This window comes from Danio rerio, chromosome 3, assembly GCF_052040795.2.
Source record: "Danio rerio strain M-AB ecotype USA chromosome 3, GRCz13ab, whole genome shotgun sequence".
NCBI classification, from domain to species: domain Eukaryota; kingdom Metazoa; phylum Chordata; class Actinopteri; order Cypriniformes; family Danionidae; genus Danio; species Danio rerio.
The window spans coordinates 8,345,001-8,359,463 of record NC_141023.1 but is presented as its reverse complement, the minus strand read 5'-3'; the positions used below and the strand labels follow the sequence as shown (position 1 = coordinate 8,359,463).

General features: G+C 37.1%; 1 protein-coding gene across 1 annotated transcript in view; it reads right to left on the bottom strand.

Moving 5' to 3' along the window:
* Nucleotides 1-1,333: 1,333 nt before the first annotated feature.
* The window catches only part of LOC147845502 (interferon-induced very large GTPase 1-like), a 15,830-nt gene continuing 2,700 nt past the window's right edge, over nucleotides 1,334-14,463 (bottom strand). The window contains exons 2-4 of the mRNA XM_087243472.1: nucleotides 10,891-12,757; nucleotides 10,715-10,800; nucleotides 1,334-7,705 (exon numbers count right to left, since the gene is read on the bottom strand). Of these exons, the coding sequence (XP_087099598.1) occupies nucleotides 2,957-7,705; nucleotides 10,715-10,800; nucleotides 10,891-12,661 (6,606 nt within the window). The 5' untranslated portion in view covers nucleotides 12,662-12,757 and the 3' untranslated portion in view covers nucleotides 1,334-2,956. The remainder of the gene's footprint in view (nucleotides 7,706-10,714; nucleotides 10,801-10,890; nucleotides 12,758-14,463) is intronic.

Genomic DNA, 14,463 nt, shown 5'->3' with positions numbered 1-14,463 from the left:
TTTTTGGTTCAACTATCTCTTATTTCTCTGGGTTCCTTAGAGATTTAAATTGAAGGCTTGTTCATTGCATTTTTATCATTTTATTACAAACAAATTTAAAGTGGTTTCAAATTTAAAATACTACATATTAAATTCTAAATATTTTTACCCTGTCAAACATTTTTTTTCTAAGTTTGGACAGGGGGACTGTTTATTTTGTTTGTCGCAGCCAGAAACTGTGCCACATTTTCTGGAATGGTCAGTGTTTGAAACTATAGCGTGATATCTCCAAATTTATAAATAACAAAATTTTACAACATATGTTATGTTTGATGAAAACTTAAAATTCAACAAACAGATTAGTACTGTTGTAAAATCCTGCTTTTACCTCCTCAGACAACTGTCTAAAGTCAAGCCTTTTTTTATTTAAGAGAAATTTTAAAACAGTGATTCATGCCTTCATAACAGCACACCTGGATTACTCTAACTCTCTCTATTATGGTATTTCTCAGTCTTCTCTTTCTCGTCTGCAGCTGGTACAAAATGTGGCTGCTAGACTACTCTCTGGCACCCGTGAGTATAAGTTGGTAACTAAGATTTTAGCTGCACTTCACTGGTTGCCTATTAAATATACAATTGATTTTTAAATTTTAATATTTGTTTACTATATATAATTAAATATGTAGGCTAATGGATGATAGAGTGAGTTTAAACTGTTTCCTTATGCAGGAAAGTAAAGGAGTTAAGAGTAAAAGGAAAGTAAAGTGGCTGAATGGAGGAGGCTTGTTCTTTATCCTTGCGCTGCAGATGGTCTGTTTAACTCTTTTCTCGCTAGTGAAGCGTTCAGTTTTTCCACTTACAAAGTCAGTCATGTAAATAGCAATTGCACCATGGCGCGATGCAACTGACTCTTAAAGGGGAATGTGCGATGAGTCTGATTGGTTTAATGCACGTTATGCTCAAAACACACCCAGAACTCATTAAGACATTAAGCACAAACCTGTTAAACCATGCGCCGAGGCACAAAGCATATTTTCCATCCTTGAAATAGAAAAAGTGGATTCAGACCCACCCTATGCGCAGAGTCTAAAGCTCATGGCTCATTTATAGGTTGTTAAAATAGAACCCTTAAATTTAGTTAAAACCAGAGTAACTTATTAAAGTAAATTAAAAAGCAACATAAAAATGTGTTGTCTTGACCTTTTGTCATTACATCTCATGCAGTGTACGTTTTGTGCTTTTGTTGCATACTGTATATAAAATAAATATATTGTTTAATATGTAGCATGTGCACAAACAGGGCATTTTATTTGGTTCTCCTTTACCAGAAAAGACTCAAAGAATGAAACGAGTATTGCTGTTTTCACATGCACTTTATTTAATTAGTAGTTAGCAAATCAATACAAGATGCATGAACAAGTACAAGTTCTACGACCACACAACATATTTGAAGTTAAACCCTCTAAAATAAACAATATCGTTATCAGAAAAGTACATTTCTTTCAACATTTTAACGTTTTCCCCTAAATCACATTTTTTTTAATGCAGTCTGTTGATCTATTTAATAACTCACATGCTTTTTATTTCATTAGTAGTTGGCAACAAGTAAAAGTTCAACTTTCTAAAATCAACAATATATAGTTATCACCAAAGTACATTTCTTTCAATGTTTTAACATTTTAACATCGTTTTAACATCTAATGCGATTCAATGTAACATCAATGTGATTTTTATAGTACAGAGATATGTGTGATATATGAAATTTTCATAGTATAAAGATATGTGTATTGGGTATTAGGATAATATTTAAAGCTTAAACAGGCTTTCAAATCAAAACATTTATCCAAACTTAGACATATTTTCACACAAACTCTCATCTAAAGTATTAAATTTATTATCCCAACAGCACTGATGGATCAATCAGAAGCTCCTCAGCTTTAAACCTGACATCAAGTTTTTCATCAAATTAAGCCATGTTGCTAATTTCAGACATTATAGGCTATCAGGAAGTTTTTGTCGTATTGCATCTTCTAGGAGGTTGTAATCACCAACATCTCAAATCTTCACTTTTTTCCACAGAAGATCAAAACATCTAAGAGCTGCTCAATTCAAAAGCCAATCATACACAAATAAGCAGATAAGCATTGTTGATCTGAATAGATTAATGTTCATGATTGTCTGCTGCAGTTGTTCTTTATCATCAGTAAATGCACTAACGCTGTGATTTTGGGATTATTAATGTAGTTTGTATATTTGTGAGCATTCTCATCTTTTGCCACTGTCTTCAGGATACTTCTCCAAATTTCTATTTAGTGATTCATAGTTTGATCTCAGTGTATCTGCTAAATCTCAGGCAGTTTGATTGCAGACACTTTGCTCAGTGGCTTTCTTTGAGTTTCTGATGGATGATCTCCACAAAAACAGTCGCAGAATTAGTCCCATGGATATGTTTGTTAAAAACCATGGTACTGTTCTGTCTTCTCGGTGTAGACAGGATTGATGGCTCATCAAATTTACTATTCGTGTTTTGAATGGAATCATCTTCTCATAATTTCCACACAATGTTTTCATCTATTTAAAACATACTTTCTCCTTTTTGCTCTTGCAAAAAAGTTTGTTGACAGCAATCTTTTTATGAAATAAAAGTGTGTCATTATAATAGACACTAATTACAGCAAAGCCATCAGTTCATGCTGAACAGATGGCTGATGATAGTGTATCTGGACTGCAGAACAATGTATGCACTGTGGTTTATCAATTGCCAGTGTCACAGTATGGAAAGTGCTGCAAGCATATGGAAAGCATATTTACACATGGACAAATTATTTACCATCATATCTATAATGTGCTATGTTCGTCAATCTAACACATAGGAAATAAGAAATGTTTCAGATAAAACTAAATGTATCTATATATTTTAGATTGTTCTGCATGAACATTCTTTTCACCACATCTTTTCTTAAGTATATGCTTATTATTAAAAGTATTTATCCAAACTCTCAATAGCATCTTGTTTTTTGTGATTTCTCCATTCAGCTGGAATCTCACCATTACCCTGGAACGTTTTCTTATTATATTCCTCCAGATCTTTCTGGAATCTGCACACAAACCACTTCCAGTAGGACAGTTCAGAGAGGTCAGGGGTGATGCTCCATGTTGCATAAACTCCTCCTGCGGTTCTGTATTCTTTGAAGGGAAACCACTTCTCTGAAACAAGAAATCTTTTAGTACTTGCCACTGAGGTTGTGCAAAAATAAGCACTGAGATTATCTGTTTCATAGTAATAGCCTCCATTAATTCCATCTACTCTGTGGAAAGGAACACAGTGATCTTCTTCATGGGTTTCTATGGTGTTTGTGCAGATGGCGGCACAGAAGGGACACTGAACCCAACAACACTGACACAAATGATCACTCAGAAGCTCCTCTGGTCTAAACTTGACATCCAGTTTTTCATTAAATGTATCTGTGTTGCAGATCTCTAAAGTTTTTTTTGGTAGTTCTTGTCTTATCACATCTTCTAGGAGGTTGAAATCATCAACATCATCATGTTTGACTCCACTGAGGTCTTTTTCAGAGAAGATCAGCACATCTGAAAGCTGCTGTGTGAATCTCATCAACCACAAGCCAACATCTTCTTTGTTGGCCTGAACATGTGCTGTAGATTCATGTGCTGCGTTCATGATCTTCTGCTGCAGGAGTTCAAGGTTCTGCTTCATCTTGTCCCTGATGCTGAATTTATCAGTGATATATCGACTAACTTCACCTCTGATGAAACTCTTGAAGTGATCTCTGGGAGTTTTAATGTAATTCATGTATTTGTCAAAATCCTCCTCTTCCGCCAGTGTCTTCAGGATGTGTTTCTCCAGATTTGATCTATTTCCATTCAGTGATTCACAGTTTGATCTCATTTCATCTGCTAAATCTCTTGCAGTTTTCTTGTAGACATTATGCTCAATGGGCTCTTTGAGTTTCTGACAGATGAAATCACCAAAAATGGCAGCTGATTTTGCTCCATCACAATATTGCTTGAAAATACCATAGTATTCTTCTCTCTTTTTGTCAACATATATTTTGGGATCATTGGCTTCTCTGAACAGTTTGTGCTGCTCAGTGAATGTATTCTTTGCTCTCTCAAAGATAGAAAGAACCAAGTCATAGAAGAATTCATTCTTGAACACATATTTCACATGTTCTTCCTCATGTTGTAATAATCTTGCCTTTATGTAATCTGTAAGTTGTTGAATGCAGCTGATGTTGTAGCCCATCTTTGAAATATTAAATAGCTTAATCAGCTTGTCTGTCTGTTGAGCAACATCAGTGACAAATGTTGTTATTTTAGCTTCATCCTCTTTAGACAGCGAACCATGACCAAACACCCCTTTAAATGTCATGAAGGCATCTTTAACATGTCCTGTAAGTCCACTTGATTTTTTCATCTTTACATAATCCGAATAATTCTGCACAGTAAATATATATTTATGGTTCTTGCTGTAGTGGTCTACAGGGAGCTGTCCTGTATAGTTGTCATTGAGGAACTCTCTCACATCTTTCATTATGTCAATGTCTTTAATTGGAGGAGTGTCCGTGATGATCTTCTTTACACTCTTTTCCCAAAACAAATCAAACTCTCTCTTCAGTTCTTCTTCGCCAATTGCTTTGTCTTTGAGTTTTAAGGCAAGTTCTTTGCTCTTTTCAAAGAGTGTGTTTTCATGATATGTTCTCTGAGCATCAATTTTTTTCTTCAGGTCTCTCTGTTGAAGAACCTCATTTAGTTTCTTCTTTGTTTCTCTCACAATGTTTTGCTGAACATCTTTGATTTTGATTTCAAAAGATGTTTTCCACTGGATCAGTATGTAATTATCTTTGTCTTTCTCAAAGAATTCAGACATTGATTTTTGCACTTCCTCACTTGTGTTGTTTAGTTGTCTTTGAAGATCAGCTTCTTCAACCTTCTGAATTTTCTCATTTTCTATTAGGTTGTGCAGTTTGTTCTCAGTTTCCATCATGGCACTACGAAGACTCCAGGACCACTTGTTGTATTCAGTCTCCAGTTTCCTGTAAGCTGAAATCTCTAGTGAATTTCTGAAGCTGAAGACAAACTGTTCATTCAGTAAAGCCTCCCAGAGATCTCTGATGCGATCTTTTAAGTCTCTCAGCATAATTCCTTGTGATTTGGAGGCATGAGAGGTAATGGATTTCTTGAGCTCTTGTATATTCTCACAGTAGTTTGGGTTTGGTGGTGCCATTGGTGGACTGCCCTCCCAGAGCTGAGCAAAATACTTCACATCATTCTGAACATCGAAGCTAATGACATCACTGAATCGTTCTGCATCACAGACTTCATCTTTAGCAGCGAGTTTTGTCATCTCATCCAGCGTCTCCTGTAGTTTTCTCTTTCCTTCCATGTTTTTCTCTCCAGCTGTGATGTCTGACACGTTCTGATGCACAAACACACAACTGGGATTCAGTCTGACCTTCTTCATCCTCATGAAGGCCTGAACCACAATCTGAAGAGTGTCCTGCATCTCAGAGGGGTTTTCTCCAAAGATGTTTATCAAGGTCAAATTTCCAAGACCCACAACAAATGTGGCCAGTTCATTGTCATGACCTCTTGTTGATTTTCCAGCCAGTTCTAGAGAACGAAGACCTTCAGTATCAACAACCAGAATATAGTCAAAGTTCATCTCTGTTTTCATCTCTTCAGACACTTTGACCAGCTGCATGAAAGCTCCTCTGGTGCATCTGCCAGCACTGACAGCAAACTGGAGTCCAAACATGGCGTTTAGCATGGTGGATTTCCCAGAGCTCTGAATCCCTAAAACTGACAGCACAAAGACTCTCTGGTCTCCCAGTTTCTGGACAAGTTGATCCAGTACAGCAGAGATCCAGATCACAGGAACATGAGCAGCATCTCCATCCATCAGCTCAAGAGGAAACCCAGAGATCATCATCTCTGCTGCGAGACTTGGGAGGGAATTGAAGTCAACCGGCAGGTCTTTCTTGTTCTCCTTCACAGATGAACATGATTCATAGATCTGACTGACCTCCCGCATGATGTGCTCCAGACCAAATGCTGCAGCTTGAAGATTCTCAGATATTTTCTCAAGTTCTGCTTGTTTGGCTTTGAGTTGTTCATTTAATTGTTTATTGTTGTTATTCTTGTGTTCTTTCATTTCTACAATCATTGACCATGTTGTATTATACATATTATGTAGTTCAGAAATGTCCTCTGAGATATGTTCATCCAGGAGTGTTGTGAGCCATTTGAGGAAAAACACCTTCTCGTGTTTAGCATGTGAATCCATTTTTTTAATAAAGTGCTTCATGAACTCACTGACATCAGATTCATGCTGCTGTTTACGAATGTTCATCATTTCTGTTTTCCTGCTGCTTATTATCTTGTCTGGTTCATCTCCTTGAGGTCGATGTAGTTCTTTGTTCTTCTGACTCCACTGATGCCACAGTTTTCCTTGATGAGAAAGAAATGATTCTTTAATTTCTGTCAGTTTTTTCTTCTCCAGTAAACTCGTGATCTGCTGTGCTGCTTCTCTTCCTCTCCTGCAGTCTTCATCATTTTTTTCATCTACTCTGATGTCTGAGTGTTTGAATGCATCAAGTTTGAAATTTGCAGATGATTCTAAAAGGCAATCTTTTATTGCACCTCTGAGTTCTTCAGATACATCTGACTGATTTCTGTACTTCAAACCAATTTTGAATTTCCCTTTCTCTATCTCAAATATATCAGAATCATCCTCGGTAAAAAGGCAAATGAGTGGCTTTGTGTTTGTGAACAGGTTTTGGATTATTGCTGCATTTCTGTCATTGCTGTCCAGTTGTGTCAGAAGAACCACATTGACTGAGGCCATTTCTGTGAGGATCTTCATCTGTTTCTCATGTTCTCCTGCATCTCCATGTAGATTACAGAAGGCCACGCAGTTATTGAATTTATCAGTGTCTTTCCCAGAAGGACAGAACCAGGCGATCTCCACCACTCCATCCATCAGGATTCTAGATCTGCTGCTGCCTGGGCAGTTCCTGTGGAAGAATGTGTTGTGTTTCTCATTGATTAGACTGTTCATCAGATGAGATTTGGATGAAGACACTGAGCCAAACCTGAAGAAAAACACCATTTGAGTTTCTGCCTTGTAGATTGGCTGGGTTTGACTGGTGATCTCATTGTTGACGTTTTTAATCTTCCAGCTCTTGTTGATTTGTCTGAATGTCCAGAGAGGAAACTCAATCTGCTGTGTGAACGGATCAGGAACAAGCAGAGGCAGAGCATACTGACACTGGGACAGTTTAGTGACCATCATCTGCTTTAGGAAACCATCAGCAAAATGAAACACAGCCATCTGAACATCCATTGGGTGGATGCGCTCAGACTGACTGGTAACCTTGTTAGACAAAGACATTGCTTTGAATATATCACCACCATGCTTGGATGAACCAGTGTCTGTTTTCTTTTGTTTGGTCTCTTTAACTTGAATGTATCTTGCTCTGTAGTCCATCATGAGTAGTTTTACTAAGAAGGTCTGAACCAGCTCATCTTCAGCACATGACTCAAGAGTCTGTAATGTATGTTTTGTTATCTGAAGAACATCAGCAGCTTTCAGCTGGTCATTTCTGTGAAGGTGAATTCTTTGAAACAATTTTTGTTCAGTCTTTTCCTGTTGTTTCCGTTGATCTGTTCCATTATCTGCTCCTGCAATGTTCTTGGTTTCTCTCTGTTTAATAGACAAATATTGTTCTTTAATTATTGATTTAACAAAGTTTTTCTTTATCAGAAATATAAAAAAACATATTACTCTAAAAAATTAATGGAATTAATGTGTAACCTTTTTATTTCTCAAACTAGTGTCTAATATTGATAATGATAAAGGTCCATTATTGATACTATTATTATTATTATTATTATACAAATAATTTAAGTTTTTGCTCACATTTTTTAATATTTGAAACTTTTTCCATCAACACACAAAACCTATTTCTTCCAAATATAAAAAAAATAAAATTCATAATAGAAATAATAAAACTTAAAATAATAACATAATAAAAGTTTGTGGAGATAATCCATCCACCTTACAGGTGTGGCATATCAAGATGCTGATTAGACAGCATGATTATTGCACAAGTGTGCCATAGGCTGGCCACAGTAAAGCCGACAACTAGCTGTCTGCAGCTCTCACATGGTCACCCACTGAAGCTAAGCAGGGCTATGTCCAGGTCCATATCCAGATACTATTGAAATGTCTCCTAAATTTAAGGAGAAACTAAGTAACCATGGCAACCGGGAAGATAATAAGCTTCAAAACATACCCTGACAACATGCAGATTCTCACTGAAATAGACCTTAGCCAGAAAATATATATTTAATCTATTAAATGTTTTCACATATGTGTGTGTGTTTGTTCATACTATCTGTGGATTAGTTACAATACTATGCCTTTACAGAATATGATGTATGAACTTTACTTAAAGGGCACCTATGATGAAAATAATATTTCATAAGCTGTTTAGACAGAACTGTGTGTAGGTATATTGTCAGTCATATTGGGGTGGTATAAAGACAATAAATCTCTTGTTTAAAATTTCCTGACTTTAAAATAGCATCCAAATCCCATTTTGCGGCAGACTGCAACATGACATAGGAGTGTGGTTTTCCTGCCTACTGACAGCTGACAGCTCGATGTCTCCATAGTCACGCGTATAAGCTTATCAACAAGACAGGACGTGCGCAAAGCAACTGGGAATAAATGGTCTGTTAAGTTCGCTATCTTCAATCGTTATCAACTGTGATCAAGAGTGAGATTCACAAGTTTAAAATGTTTTTAAAAGAGTGCAAGTTTGCAATGAATTACAGAAATTTACTTTAGCTTTACTTCATCACCACAGCCACGTGTCAGTACTATTATAAAAGACGATGCTTTAATCCCAGGTTTGTTTGGATATTAATCATCACCTTAGAATTAGAAGGCTCTATCTGACATTTGTCAAAATTTAGTTATTCACATATTCTTATTAAATGACAATTTATATTATTGGATGTTTTTTTTATAAGTTGTTTACATTTTAAAACTCTATTTAAAAAACAATTGTTACACACATACTGTTTGCTCTATAGAATGCAAAACTTTGAAGCTTCAAACTCATCATTGTGAATCTGCTGTATATTGTTGATGCCATTTTTAATGCTCAGCAATACTGCAATGAGATCCATTGTTGTACCATTCATTCACAAACATCACCTCATACTGCAGCATGATGATGCATGTAGACAGTTCCAGGAAGTTGAAAATATCCCAATGCTTGGATGGCCAGCATACTGACCGGACATGTCACCCATTGAGCATATTTGAGATACTCTGGATCTGGTACAACACTGTGTTCCAGTTCCGGCCAATATCCAGCAACTTTTTAAAGCCATTGAGGAGTGTACCACAACATTCCACAGGCCACAATCAACAACCTGATCGACTCTATGCAAAGAAGATGTATTGCACGGCAGGAAGCAAATGGTGGTCACACCAGATACTGACTTTTTCTCACCTGCATGCCAGACCTATAAGGCGGATGGATTTTCTTGGGAAAGACGAAATGCTCACTAACACAGATTTAGACAAACGTGTGAACAATATTTGAGAAAAATAGGTCTTTTGTGTATATAGAAAAAGTTTTAAGTCTTTGAGTTCAGCTCATTAAAAAATCTGAGAAAAAACAAAAATGTTGGGTTGTGTTTGTTGAGTATATTATTATTTTGTTACTCACTAGTTGTTTTTCCAACACTTAAATTTTCTTTTTCATTAGAAAATATAATGTGAAATCAGATTATAACTTTTGGCACACTGTTTTGTAATGTGAAATTGGATTTTAAAAAGTTTTTTAAAGTCCACAGCTTATGACACGTCCCAATCCAGGACCTAGGTTCCCATAAGCCAAGGGACGATGCAAGTATTATATAATTGCAAGTATTATATATAAAGTATTAGATAATTTCAGATGCAAGTATAAAATTCTAATCAAGCTAAAGATATCAAAGACAGAGTGCTTATAAAAAATTAGCTTTAAGCACCAGAGAAGTAAATTCTGCCTTTTAAGTGAAGTTTAATTTTAAACTAATTTCGAGAGGAGCATGTGCTCATGATTGACCCAGCTGGTCTACATTAGCTGATTATGATCCTCCAATCAAAGGATCCCAAATCACTATATATATATCCTCATTTCCTTTCTACAACTATCTTTGTTTGGAAGAAACCCCCCTCCTCCCCTTCTTCCTCCTTTATCCAGAATGGGCGGCACGGTGGCCCAGTGACTAGCACTGTTGCCTCACAGCAAGAATACCAATGGTGTTGGGTCCTCGCTGAGCCATCTGGTATTTCTGTGTGGAGTTTGTATGTTCTCCCCGTGCTCGTGTGGGTTTCCTCCGGGTTCCCCGGTTTCCTCCCACCATCCAAATGTGCTATATATTATAGATAAAATAAGCCTTAACCTTTTTTTATCATTTTTTTAAAAATGTCTTACTCTCAGAAATTCACCTTGGCCTCAGCAGCGGGGGAGTTTGAGATAGACTTGAGCTCAATCTCCACTCGCCCTGCAAAAGGGGGGGAGCCCTGAGCTCGAGGATCCCTTGAGCTCAGGGCTCTCTCCCGGGACAGCATGCCAACCAAGCTATGTATAAATTATGAGCTAAGTGTGAACTCTTGAAAACCAGTCTAAACCCTACTTTGAATATTTACCTTTGTGGAATCATTTGACTCAGAATCACTAGTTGTTGTCTCACATATACTATTTCCTGTCACACTCCTTGTATTTTCAGGTGAATCTGAAATAGAGAAAGAATAAAAAAAAACATTATAAAGATGATTCATTTACAGTTTCACAATAGAAGCAGAGAGACAGAAGACATTCAGACCAATTGTTTGTGGAGATCCATCTGTCTGCGGATACTCGATAATTTGTGGAGATCCCTCTGTCTGTGGAAACTGGATAGTTTTTGGAAATCCTCCTGTCCATGAAGATTTGATAGTTTGTGAAGATCCCTCTGTCTGTGGAGACTCAATAGTTTGTGGAGATTCTTCTGCCCATGAAGATTTAATAGTTTGTGGAGATCTGTCTATCTGTGGATGCTTTATAGTTTGTGGGGATCCAATAGTTTGTGGAGATCTGTCTCTCCATGGATACTCGATAGTTTGTGGAGATCCATCTGTCAGTGGAGATTCAAAAGCTTGGGGAGATTCATCTGTCTGTGGAGACTCAATAGTTTGTGGAGATCCCTCTGTCCATGGAGATTTGATAGTTTGTGGAAATCTGTTTGTCTGCGGAGAGTTGACATTTTGTGGAGATCCCTCTGTCATTGGAGACTCAATAATTTGTGGAGATCTTTTTGCCCATGAAGATTTGATAGTTTGTGGAGATCTGTCTGTCTGTGGAGAGTTGACATTTTGTGAAGATCCCTCTGTCAGTGAAAATTCAATAGTTTGTGGAGACTTGTCTGTCTGTGGACACTCTATTGCTTGTGGAGACTTGATAGTTTGTGGAGATCCAATAGTTTGTGGAGATCGTTCTCTCCGTGGAGATTCGATAGTTTGGGGAGCTCTGTCTGTCAGTGAAGATTCGATAATTTGGGCAGAGCCATCTCTTTGTGGAGACACAATAGTTTGTGGGAATCTGTCTTTCTGCAGAGAGTTTATATTTTGTGGAGATCCCCCTGTCCATGGAGACTCAATCATTTGTGGAGATCTTTCTGTCCATGAAGATTTGATTGTTTGGAAAGATCCTTCTCTCCATGAAGAGTTGATATTTTGTGGATATCCCTCTGTTCGTGGATACTTTATTGTTTGTGGAGATCCTTCTGTCCATGAAGATTTGATAGTTTGTGAAGATCTCTCTGTCTGTGCACACTCTATAGTTTGTGGAAAGTCAATAGTTTGTGGGGATCTGTCTATCTGTGGAGGTTCGAAAGTTTGGGGCGATCCGTCTGTCTGTGGAGACTCATTAGTTTGTGGAGATCCGTCTGTCCACAGAGATTCCATAGTTTGGTTAGGTCCATTTGTTTGTGGAGACTCAATAGTTTGTGGAGATCTTTCTGTCCATGAATATTTGATGGTTTGTGGAGATATGTCTATCTGTGAGCAGTCTACAGTTTGTGGGGATTTATCTTTCTGTGGAGACTCGATAGTTTGGGGAGCTCCATCTGCCTTTGGAGATTCGATAGTTTGGGGAGGTCCATCTGCCTGTAGAGACTTGATAGTTTGGGGAGATCTATCTGCCTGTGGAGACCCGATAGTTTGGGGAGATTCATCTGTCTGTGGAGACTCAATAGTTTGGGGAGATTTATCTGTCTGTGGAGACTCAATAGTTTGGGGAGATTTATCTGTCTGTGGAGACTCAATAGTTTGGGGAGATCCATCCGTCTGTGGAGACTCAATAGTTAGGGGAGATCCATCTGTCTGTGAAGATGCATTAGTTTGTGGAGATCTGTCTGTGGACACTTGATAGTTTGTGGAGATCCAATAGTTTGTGGGAGTTTGATAGTAAGTTGAGATCCAATCGTTTGTGGGAATTCGATTGTTTGTGGGGATAAAATAGTTTGTGGAGATATGTCTGTCTGTTGAGACTCGATAGTTTATGGTCATCCATCTGTCCGTGGTGACTCGATAGTTTGTGAAGATACGTCTCTCCATGGAGACTCGATAGTTTGTGGAGATCGAATTATTTGTGGAGATCCGTCTGTCTGTCGAGATTTAATTGTCTGGTGAGATCTGTGCAGATTGGTTTGTCTGGGGATGTTAATAAACAAAGTTGAATGTTAGTAACTGCTGCATGTGTAATAACATAAATAATAAAGTTAAATTGTCTTTTAATTAAAATGACTGAAATTTTATGACACCATCTAAAACAGCTTTTTTGTAAGCATTTTATTTATACATTGCTCAACTCCCTTTGTAAGTTTGTATGCTTTTAAAATTTATTTGTTATAAAATCTGTAATACTTGTAGCCTGCTGGCCTGTCTCAACCACTCAAGTTGTACAGAGCGTGAATCTCCATAGATGTGATATTTGTATGCAATATGTGTATGCAATAAATTTTATTACACGCTGACAAGGTTTGCTTGCTACACAAATTATTGGCTAGATATGATAGTGAATGCCATATGATCTAGTGTTATAAGATTGTCTATGATCATCTATTTGGTGCGAATTCATGATTTCAGAAGGTGTGGCTTTGGACAGTAGGAAGGGGATCCGTTTTTTATGCTAAAGGTAGCATTTTTCCAGATCTCCTACTGCACCTTCAAGAGGAAACGTTATTTTCCTGAAAATAGTTAACTTTTTGAAGCATAATGGATCTTTTAATCATATTCAAATGGTAAGCATGCTTTTTTTTTGGCCGAACATGTTCCACATTAATGTTAGGGTTTAACACATTTGTGTGCTTTGGAACATCACCAAACAAGCAGTAAAAATGTCCAATGTCCAAAGACAAGTTCAGATAGACTACATCCAAGAGATTTTTGAATTGTTTCACTTTCACAGCAAATTAAACCTAAGGAACTCCCACATCCCAGTCCATATTTGTAAGGCAATTTTTGCATGGACTTAAGCGTTTGATGAAAGCATTCAAGTGCATCCTGATGCTCAGGATAGTATGCACTTGAAACACAATGCAAAATTTTGAAGGCTGTAATACTTGTTTAAAATAAAAAAATTGTTGCTTGATTACTTGAATACTTTTGGATAGGCCAAATGTCAAGAAGAATTTAATGAAAATAGGAGCCATGAGGAACTGCTTCTGTAAATTGAATTGCAATGCACTTTATGTTTAGCTGAAAATGGTTTTCCAATTTTGGTTTTGGTCAATGGACCGACACAAACCACATGTAGTCAGCTACATCCCTTTTCAAGCCTGGCCAAAATAAATGGCTTAAAATTCTATTGTGACCGAGCTTGCAAAAATCAAAGCAGTCAGACTGTTCTCCGTGCCCCAAGTCTCTCCCGAAGCAGACATGGTAATGACAGTGAACCAGTCTGTGGAAATCTAGCTGGGGTCTTTTTCTTTTTTTTTTGTAGTTTACTGTTTTCTACATGAAATAAAGAACAGTCTGTGAAAATAATAATGATAATATATGTATTTAATATTAACTGAGTAAAATAATGTCAACAACTGAAATCACATTGAAGTGAATGGCAACAGTCAAACATTATCTCAGAATTAGATTTGGCCTGGTTTTCACACACTGTAATTTGTAAAAATTCTGTAATGTAAGTGGATCATAATCCAATATAATATTATGATTTGTTTGTTAAGGTTAAGTCAGGAACAAAAGTGTCACAGACTCGGTAACAGTCATTCCCCTCGCTGGCCAGCAGAGGTCATCATCGCCAGACTTCTAACACGTTACGTCATTCTCATATATACATATATATATACATACATATATATATATACATACATATATATATATATATATATATATATATATAT